This window comes from Alexandromys fortis, unplaced genomic scaffold (assembly GCF_014885135.2).
Source record: "Alexandromys fortis isolate MF-2015 unplaced genomic scaffold, M_Fortis_MF-2015_v1.1 scaffold_271, whole genome shotgun sequence".
In the NCBI taxonomy this organism is placed as follows: Eukaryota; Metazoa; Chordata; class Mammalia; order Rodentia; family Cricetidae; genus Alexandromys; species Alexandromys fortis.
This window is the reverse complement of record NW_026068156.1, coordinates 1,349,349-1,359,927: the sequence shown is the minus strand read 5'-3', so window position 1 is coordinate 1,359,927 and position 10,579 is coordinate 1,349,349. Positions and strand designations below refer to the sequence as shown.

General features: G+C 47.7%; 1 protein-coding gene across 3 annotated transcripts in view; it reads right to left on the bottom strand.

Annotated features, from left to right (window-relative positions):
• Window positions 1-2,544: 2,544 nt before the first annotated feature.
• Window positions 2,545-10,579, bottom strand: part of Cers4 (ceramide synthase 4) — a 35,130-nt gene continuing 27,095 nt past the window's right edge. For all 3 annotated transcript variants that reach the window (XM_050127433.1, XM_050127432.1, XM_050127431.1), the window contains exons 3-11: window positions 9,871-9,988; window positions 7,814-7,932; window positions 7,450-7,507; window positions 6,636-6,686; window positions 6,197-6,289; window positions 5,824-5,952; window positions 5,270-5,376; window positions 3,101-3,257; window positions 2,545-3,007 (exon numbers count right to left, since the gene is read on the bottom strand). In XM_050127433.1, the coding sequence (XP_049983390.1) occupies window positions 2,831-3,007; window positions 3,101-3,257; window positions 5,270-5,376; window positions 5,824-5,952; window positions 6,197-6,289; window positions 6,636-6,686; window positions 7,450-7,507; window positions 7,814-7,932; window positions 9,871-9,988 (1,009 nt within the window). In that variant the 3' untranslated portion in view covers window positions 2,545-2,830. The remainder of the gene's footprint in view (window positions 3,008-3,100; window positions 3,258-5,269; window positions 5,377-5,823; window positions 5,953-6,196; window positions 6,290-6,635; window positions 6,687-7,449; window positions 7,508-7,813; window positions 7,933-9,870; window positions 9,989-10,579) is intronic.

The following is a 10,579-nucleotide window of genomic DNA, read 5'->3' as shown; positions in this document are numbered from 1 at the left end:
TTTTCAGCCCTTAGTTTGATTATTTCCAGTCTGCTACTCCTCCTAGGTGAGTCTGCTTCTTTTTTTTTTTCTAGAGCGTTCAGGTGGGAAGTTAAGTCTCCTATGTGTGCTTTCTCCATTTTCTTAAAATGGGCACTTAGTGCTATGAACTTTCCTCTTGGCACTGCTTTCATAGTGTCCCATAGGTTTGAGTTTGTTGTCTCTTGATTTTCATTGAATTCAAGAAAGTCTTTGATATCTTCCTTTATTTCTTCCTTGATCCAGGTGTGGTTCAGTAGTTGACTGTCCAGTTTCCATGAGTTCATAGGCTTTCTAGGGGTAGCATTGTTGTTGAATTCTAACTTTAACCCATGGTTATCTGATAAGACACAGGTGGTTACTAGTATTTTTTTGATACTGTGTAAGTTTGCTTTGTTACCAAGTATGTGGTCAATTTTTGAGCAGGTTCCATGAGCTGCAGAGAAGAAGGTATATTCTTTCCTATTTGGGTGGAATGATCTATAGATGTCTGTTAAGTCCATTTGATTGATTACCTCCCTTAATCCTCTTATTTCGAATTCTATAGGTCTGAAAGCAGCTTGCACTGCACTTCCTGTTTACTCAGACAATATTGTCCTTCTGGGGTCTTTGATGGAATTGAAGAATAGTTCAGTTTTCCTTAGTTATAATAGAAGATAAGTTAGTACAAAACTTTGGACTCATCAAGAGAGGATAAAAAGGAGTATTTTCTCTAAATTTGCCAAATATAAAAGGAGTGGGCATTTTAAATTTAATTCTTATTTTATAATTGTTCTTACTGTATAGAGTTTCATTTTTTTAAAGTTAATACCTTTCTTTTCTATTTAGAAAATATCTGATAATTGTTCCTATTGTATATAGCTTTACTATGTTAGAGTAAAATTTTTTCCTTTAGACAAAAAGGGGAAAATGCTGTATAATAGTCTTTTATGCACTGTTAATATGTGTCACTAATTGGTTTGATAAAAATGGCCAATAGCTAGGCAGGACTTTCAGGTCACAGAGAATGCTGGGGAGAGGAAGGGCAGAGTCATGAGGAGACACCATGGAGGCAGAAAAAGCAGCATGGGCTTCACAAAGTAAAGGTAACTGAACCACATAAAAGAATATAGATTAAAATATTTGGGTTAATTTAAGTTATAAGAACTAGTTAAAACAAGCCTAAGCTATTGTTCAAGCTTTCACAATTAATAAGAAGTCTTTTTATCACAATTTGTGAGCTTAGTAGCTGTACAAATAGACTCACATCAAATCTATGGTCTTTGTGCCTTAACATCCACAGTTCTGTGGTTTCAGGCTTGTAGCCATACTGATTTTGAACCTTCAAATTCTCTCAAAGCTGTTTTTATCTTCAGTATCCATCATTCTTCCTTCTCAAATGCCCCTTGCTATTCTTTCCAGGCTTTCCATCCATGCACTATCTACAACATTTTTCTCTTTCTCCTTTCCTTTTTTTTTATTCTTCCTTTCATCTCCTTCCCCTATCCCCGTTTCCTTTCCTTTTGTGGTCTTGTCTTCCTGGTTCTTTCAAAAGTCTCTATGTAATCTCTGCCTGTGTTACTTAATGTTTATTCCCCTTGAATTGTTACTCTCTCAACAGAAGCTATATTTCTCCTGTTTTCTCCGGTATCTCCCAAGAAGACAAACTCCACATGTCATCTCACCACCTGCTCTACCCCGAGAGCAAGCCCACGTTCTTTGCACATTTTTTTTTATTTTCTTTTAGTTGTTTCTATCTTAGATTTTAGTCCAGCTTTCTCTTCTGGGTAACTGTTTCTTGACACTCCCTCCCACTGCTTCTTTGGAGACTGGTTCCTGCTTTGTATTAGGCTTGTGTGTTTTTCCAGTCTGCTGGCTTCTTTCTTCCTGGTGTTAGATGACAGTCATAGGCTGCCATGACAGGCTCTGCTTTTTGTTCCCACAGCATTTATTTTTGGATATCCCCTGAGATGGCCCTCTACTCCCCACTGTCTCTGCTTTGCTCTCTTCCATGACACTCAGTCCCTCTTGCATACTCCTAAAGACAGCATGGTCTAACCACACACGGAACCTGTGGTTTGATTTCTGACTTAAGTGACAATGGTCACCAAGCTTCCATCTTAGAGGAAGATGTTTTCCTATAGCACTTCTGAAGACAATGACCTCACTATCCTGGGTATAAAGACCCCAGTGTAGGGCTGCAGGTTGCTTTAAGCAAGAGACTACAAGGGTGTGCTTGGGTCTCTGCTCTTACCTTCTGACTTGGACGAGGAATACTGTGTAACTTCAGACAGAGAAGCTGCATCTAAGCTTAATAACATCTTTCCTGTAGCCAGTGCCTATCAACTAATACCATGTCCTTGGAGAGCTACTCTGGAGGAGAACATGGTGAAGGCACTGACCGGGGGATGGGGAGTATCTTCAGGCCATGATACTATGTGTATGGGAATGAACATAAATCTTGATGTGGCAGTGAGGAATCCTGTCAACAGAGGAATGGAGAGGAAGACCTGTGAAGGGAACCAAAACTCTCAGGCAGAGACTTCATCTCTGTTGAAGTTTTATTGGTCCTATGAGCCAAGGCTCCCCACAGCCCCCAGGCTACAACCTGAGGGTGGCTCTGACCAAATGCAGAGTCCACTGCTCCCCCAGGCTCTGTCCAGTTGCTCAAAGGGATAAAGGGAGACAAGATAAAAAGGGAAGTGCTGGAAACAGATCATCAGTCCTCTTCCTACCTTGAGGAGGACCTCCCTGTCTCCCAGGGTCACCAGCCCAGCATCTGGATACCCACCCACAATGCTGGAGGCAACCCTCAATGTCAGTCCTAGGTTGTCTATGTGGACTGGGTGTGCCCATTGGCCAGACGCCCAGCTGCCCGGCTCCGTGGGCCATTGGCGATGGCTGGGCCAGACCCTCGAGTCACCCCGTTCTTCAGTTGAGGACTTTCAGGAACTGCTCCGTCATCACTGGAGTCTGATTCTTCTGCATCACTACGAATGTCCTTTGCCATCTGTGAAAACAGACGAGGCCAGAGCTCAGAACATAGTGAGGAGCACTGAGACAAGGAGGGGCATTGGGATCCGACCCTGTTAGACCTCCATACCTGACCCTTCCACAGGAAACTGAAGATCATGCGCAGGATAAGACAGAACCAGTACACATGAAGGATCTGCAGCATCACCAGGAGCACATTAAAGTAATAGTAGCCGAAGAAGGGACTCCTGTTCTTGATGGAGTCAAACAGAGTGGAATAGAGGACCCTAAAGCAGGAAGCAAGAAGGAGTTTCACCAGCCTGTATAGCTCCCCATTCTGGGAACTTGCATGGATCATCTGTGCTCCTGAGCCTCCCTAGTGCCCACTCCTGAGATGGTATCTCCCTTGATCTGCTTATGCTAAGTCAGTGAAGCATATAAGTGTATCAACTGACCTTTCTCTACCATAGCTACAAGGCAGTAACAAGTGTACCACTGGCCCTCCCAGGTAACCCTTTATGATTACCCATCTGTCCTTAGATACAGTGTAACTCTTTACATCAACCTGACACTTACATACTCATCTCACAGAGCCACTGGACGCCAGTCAGAGACAATGTTCCTGAACCCACTATACTGACTCTGCAAGGTCACAGCTCTCGTGTCCTACATACATCCTCTACCATCAAAACTAACCCTGATGCTATTTCATATGCAAGAAAGAAAAATCCAACCACATCCCCTTGATTAATCTTTGTCCCTAGCTACTTATTTTCTTTTCCCCGAGGCTCTTATGCCTTCTAGGAGCCCAAATGCCTATCCCTTCTTTCCTCTGCTGCCTCCTCTTCCTCTGCACTCTCTCCCTTCCTCCTTCTTCTCTCCTACCTCCCTCCTCCATACTTACCTCTTCCTCCTCCACACTCATCTCCCTCCTCCGCACTCCTCCTCCATCTTCTTCACCAACTTCCACTCCCTTCTTTAGTATTTCCTTCCATCTTTTTTCATCTTCCTCTCCTCTTTTCATTTTCACTTTTTGCTCCATCTTATTATCCATCTTCTCCCTTTACTTTCTTTCTTTTCCCCTTCCTTCTCTCTCATCCCTCTGACTCCTTTTCTCCACCCAATCCTGTACCTAAGGGGTACTAGACAAGACCTTTATCACTGAACTTCACTACTGGTCCAGTCTTCAGCTCTCGGAACTTCTCCATCACTCTCCAACAAAAACAAGAGAGCTCTAGGAATTGGCTTGTATTGATACCTTTGCCCCAGATAACACTACCCAGCCCCCTGCTGCAAATGCCTGCCACAAGCTGGCAACTCCTGCATTTCACGCCCACCCTTCCAGAAAGCCCAAGTTGACAGGCCATCTGCCTCCATGTCTACCAAGGAGCATAAGACCCTCAAAACCAGCACGGAGCAGCTAGGCTCCTGATGCCTTCGGAAGTTTCTCCTAGTCCTGATGGTGTCCCCTTCTGGTCATCTCCTCTCAGCTGCTCTGGTTCATCTGTCCCAGCTTCCCACATCTGCCTCAGTCCTCCATGGCTCCCACCTCCCTTCAGATAACATCCCATAGAATCCTTCATTACTTCCCCTGGCCACCTACCTGCATGCACCTCATCCTTCTCTCTGTTCCAAACACATGAACTCATTTCTGTTCTTCTAAGACTGGAACACACTCAAGTCTCGGAGTCTTTACATACGCTGCTCTCTCCACCTGGACCATCTTCCTCTATGATCAGTATGGTTCTTGAGCCCCATTCATTCTCTATACACAACAGCTATCAGTGAAACACCCCTGAAGAGGGACTAATCCAAGGCCAACTACCTACAAACCTGCTTCCTTCACAGTTCCTAGTTTCATTGTCTCTTCAGTGTTATCAGTCCCTTGTGCCTTGTGGTCTGTTGCTTGCCTGTCAATCCTTTTCCTCATCCACATCAGTTAGCTCCAGGGCAGACACTTGCATTGCTCTCTCTGGTATTTCTTCACTCCCTAACACAGTTCAGAGACTCAACAAATATCAAAAGAATGTTTACTAGACAATTTTAGTAACCAGGCACTAAGACAGCCTCCTCCTCGCTCTTCCTGTCTTGGGAGTGCACTATATTAGTGCTCTACTCAGTTTCTGTTTCTCTGACCTCTGGGCCTTTGCATATGCTGTGCTCTGGGCCAGGCACACCATTTCCTGCCTCCTGGAAAAACTTCAGCCAACACCTCCAGTTCCCTGAGGTAGAGCACCAAGGGTGAGGCCTTCCTGGATCCTGAGCACACCCTCCCATGTCCCTGTCCCTCAGGACTCACTGGGTGGGGAAGAATATGAGGCGAGTGTAGAAGAAGACTAAGGAGAAGATGATGAAGAGAGCGTTGCACACTCGCCGAAAGTGGGAATAGTTGAACATCTTACAAGCCTGGGGAGAGCAGCAAAGAGAAACAGGTTTAGGACCAAGAATCCATGGAAAGTGGTGGATCAGACAAGGGGGATCCTTTACTTGGGAGCAAGAATCACTTGGGGAGCAAGTGATTGAGCTAAGGTTGTATCTCCAGAACTATGTAGGAAGGACAAAAAAAAAAAAAAAAAAAAAAAGAGTGATAAGACAGGGATAAGACACAGAGTATTTCATCTCCAGGGAGACTTGGAGCATGGTGCCTCAGTTCCTGAAAGGCCCTACGTTGCTGGGACACTAAAGAGGGAAAAGTGAGGTTTCTTCTCCCAGAGAGATTGAGGGATTAAGGCATCATCACCCTAACAGATTAGAAGAGACGGGGTCTATCAGATAGCCCAGTTGTGGCAGGGCCTCCTCTCCATGGCCAGGAAAACAGCAGGGTTGGCAGGGCAAGTGTAGAGGTGAACCTACCTCCAGCAGGTAGTCGGAGCAATCATGCAGCAGTAGCACCACAGAGCCAATGCGCAGCAAGTTGGAGCTGTAGGAGAAAGCTATCAGCCCCACGGTCACAAAGTGGTGCACCACCTGCTCCTTGAAGTCCTGCAGAAGACAATGGGTCACCACTGGGACAAGCCTCTGTGGCTGGAGAGCCCCATGCCTGGAAGCAAGCCTTTTCAGGAGATCTATAAGGCCTCTGGATCCCATACCTTCTGCCAGGAATCAAGAGCACCTCATAGTGCAACGCTGAGGCCAATTCATCCCACTTCAGCCTCTCCCCAGAGATTAGAGGGCATCGCCACCATGGCGCCCACACATCCAGTTTGACGTGTAACTCATAACTCACCTTGCGTTTAATGTCAAAGGGCAGAGTAATTAGCAGTGAAATGTAGAAGCCCAGCTCCAGAAGGTACCACCAGTACAGGGCCAGATTCAGGGTCTATAGCAGGGTGAGGAAAGATTAATTGTGATGTGTGGCGGATGGGACCCGGATAAAGATTTCCCCCAGGGGAGGAGCCTCATCATCCAAGCAACAAAAAGGGCGGGGCCTCATCATACAGGCAGCTAGTGGGGCGGAGCCTCACCATACAGGCAGCTAGTGGGGCGTAGCCTCATCATACAGGAGCTAGTGGGGTGGAGCCTCATCATATAGGCAGGGAGTGGGGCTGAGCCTCAGCATACAGGAGCTGATAAGGCGGAGCCTCATCATACAGGCAGGGAGTGGGGTGGGGTCCCTCTTGCCTGTGACCACAGAACTGAGTTTCTCCACAGTTCACTTGACTCACCTGCTGTGGGTAATTTTCCCAGCACAACGCCAGTGTCCACAACCATGGCTCCTATGAATGAACAAAGGATCTCAAGCTCTCCAAAGGCAAAAGCCAGCCTCCCACCCTGGATCTGAACCCTCCATAACCAGGACTTCCACAGCCTTCCATGTACCGATTCCACTCTGTCCTGCTTTTATGCTTTTCAAGCAAGGAGCTCACTGTGTAGCTCACATGGTCCTCAAATCCACTGTCCGTCTGCCCACAGCAGCTGAGTGTTAGTTTTGACTGTCAACTTGACACAACTGAGAATCACCCGGGGAAGGTGGTCTCAATGAAGGATTATCTCGATAAGGTTGGTCTGTGCATATGTCTACATGAGACATTTTTCCTATTTGGGTTAACTGAGATGGGAAGACCCATCCTGAATGTGGACAGCACTATTTCATAAAGTAAGCCTTGGGCTGAATGAAAAATAGTGAGCTGAACACTAACATATATGCATTCCCTAATGTCTGTTCCTGACTAGGGATGTAAGCAACTTCCTCAAGTTACTTTCCCTGCTATGATGGACTGTGACGTCGAACCATGAGCTAAAATAAATCCTTTCTCCCTTCAGCTGCTTCTCAGAAAATTCTATCACAGCAACAGAAAAAAAAAGTAGGGCAGCATGCTCTCCCCACCATAGCTCAGCCCTGCTCTCTCCTGCTTGTTCCAGTTCTGCCTCCCACTCCTCCCCCAGCAGATTTATTCACTGCAGATGGTCGGGCCCCAGTGCAAAAAGGTCTTCAGTAAGCTTGTGGTTGTGGGATAGGTGACCCTCAGGTTTACTCACATGGTAGAGGACAGAGATGCCACCCACGAAGGAACACAGATAGAAGACAAACCTCCAGCTGCAGAGGGGGAGGAAGCTAGTGAGGCAGCTGCCAAAAGAGCAGTGTCCAGGCCCCAGAGGTGGAGCTTCATCTGACAGGGAGACTGAAAAAGGGTGGGGCCTCACATCTCAGGGAGTCTGGGAAGGGAAGGACCTCAAGTGACAAGGAGGCTAGGGAGGGGTGAAGCCTCATCACCCACAGTCTAGGAGTGGCAGGGCTTTATTATCCAGACAGATTTGAAGGGATGGGACCTCATTACCAAGGAAGGCTAGGAGTGGGGCCTTATCATTCAAAAAGGCTACCTCCCCTGCACCCCATAATTACCTAGCTTCACAGAATTTCTTGGACAGGCAAGGACGTTCCAGGTTCCGACGTCTCCTGAACCAGCGTTGAGTCTGCCGTAGTGTGAGACCACATTGGGCAGCCAGGAGGACCATCTGGGTCTGAGCAGAGGATAATGAGGGAGAAGGGTCACAGTGGCCTAGTGCTGGTTTCCTACTGTTGTCCCCAGATGCATGGGTCCCACTTTGATTCCCACCCGACCCCCCTCTGGAAGCTCAAGATCTTTCCCATAGAGCCATATCCACTATAGTGAGAGGAAAGCGAGTTTGTATGGGTGGAGAGACCTCCAGAAAACTGGTCCTGCTTATACAACACACAAGTCACTGGTGGAGCCTGGCATCAAGAATGAGACTGGAGAATGGGGGATACAGCTCTGTGGTGCTTGCCTAGCATGAACAAAGTCCTGGGCTCATCCCCAGCACAAGAACATTTATGAGGATGAGAGGCAGGCTTTTCTGTAGCCGCTTGGAGAGTTGAGTCTCACTCTACCTGCTGCTTAATTTTTATTGTCAACCTGGCACCACCAAGAATCAACTGGAAAAGGGCGTCTCAATACTGCCCAGAATCGTTTGGCTTATGGCCATGTCATTGGTGAATTATCTTGATTATTGACTGATGGGAGAGGTATCATCCCTAGACAGATGAATCTGAGCTGTGTTAAGAAATCTGGCTGAGCACAAGCCAGAGGTAGCAAACCAGTAAGTAGTATTCCTCCATGGCCTCTGCTTCGATTCCTGCCTCAGTCTCCTGCACTCACATTCCTCAGTGATTGCCTGTTACTTGAAAGTGTGATTCGGAATGAACCTTTTCTTCTCCAACTTGCATACAATGTTGAGCACAGCAACAGAAAGCAGACTAGGCTACTACGCCAGGCAGGCATTTCGTTCTCTGCTCTACAGAAGCTAACCTGCCAGCCAGGCTGTTGGTGTACGCCTTTAACCCCAGCACTTGGGAGTCAGAGCCCAGCGGACCGTGAGCTTAAGTTCTGACTGGTCTACAGAGCAAATTCGAGGACAGCCAGAGTTACACAGAGAAACCCTGTCTCAAAAACCAAAAGCAAACAAAAAAAGCTACTCTGTCCCCAGCCAGGATACACAGACTTCACTTGCACCTTCCCCTAGAGAACCTGGCCCAGACCAAGCCAACTGGGTAGCCTCACCAAGGATGGGAATGGAAGCAGAGTCATTGGACAGCTTCTAGCATTCCAACCATGGGAACAGACACCTTGTCCCTCTCCAAAACAGGGAAGAAACCTACTCTTCTCACTGTGATCCCAGAATCTGTATGGTGAGTGAGCATAAGGCAGATGTCCCACACTAAGAGATGTGGGGAACTCATATCCCAGGAAGCCTAGCAGGGCTATGACCTTGAGTCCCAAGAAGTCTGGGATCATCAGGGCCTCACGTCCCAAAAAACCTAGAGGTGCAGGGGCTTATGATCCCGGAATGCTGTGAGTACCAGAGCTTCCAACCCTGGGGAACCTGAGGATAGGATCTTCAAGTCTCTGGAAGACCTGAAGGGGCAGGGCCTCATGTCCCAAGAAGTCTAAGAAGGGGCAGATTCAAGCTCTGATATCTTTAAAAGGCTTCCCCAGGTCCCAGGGAGACCAGAAAGAGTGGGGCTTCATAACTCAGGAAGCTTAAAAGGGGGCAGACCCTTATGGCTCAGGGAGATGAGGGGTGTGCCCTCACATCTCAGAAAGACATGAGGGATGGGGCTTCAAGACCTAGGGAACTAAGACTAGGAAGGGCAGTCTCATACTGGGAGAGAAGTGGTTCCAAGCTACAGGGAGCCTGAGGAGCATATGACTGGTCTACTAGTCTTAGCACAGCAAGGAGAGGTGGAGCCTCGCATCCCAGGAGATGAGGGGTGGAGCCTCAGGTACCAGGGAATCTGTGGACTCAGGTAGAATGTAGGAAGGGGGCACTTACAAGTGAATTCAAGGTCCCTGTGCAACCTCTAATAGTACTACAAAGGACTTCTATTTCCAGATCCCAGGGACACCCCCACACAGATGTCAAGAGGATGTAGGGGCTCACCTCCACGGGTCTCTGCCCCATCCTGAGGAAGTATTTCTCCAGCACTGGGTTGGGCTTTATCTGCCTCCTGGTTTGATCCCGCACACCCATCCACCGGCTCAGGGGCAAGGCCACAAATCTGAGTACAAAGGGAGACATAACCCAGTAGAACTCAAATGAATGGGGTGTGACCATAGCAAGAGGAAATGGAGGGAACCTGAGGCTCAGGCAAGCGTCATCAGCATGTATGGTTCAAATCTACTGAACAGAGGGTGTGGAAACACACGGCCAAAATGCCCATGCAGGAAGGAAATTTTCTACCACTACACTCAGCCACAGTCCCTAGACCAAACCTAGGAGAAGGGACTAGCATCGTCTTCAGGACAGGGATGTTCAGACCAACTCACAGGGAACCCATGTTCCTTCACCCATCCTCAACCAGAACAAAAGTCCTCTGAGTCTTAGTCTCCCTGTATGAGGCTCCTCAAGGGAGGGGCATCACAGGTTAAGTCCCACAATCCCTACTTCAGGGAAGGAACCTGACTAATCAGTTTCCACATTGCCCACAAGAGGGTGCCCCAAGACCACAAATGGAGACTGAACGCCATCTCCAGGGTTCTAGTATCTAAACCTCACTTAAGAGACTAGTCCCTCAAAAAGGAAGGGAGGGAGAGAGGGAGGGAGGAAGGGAGGGAGAAAGGGAGGGAGAAAGGGAGGGAGAAAGGGAGGG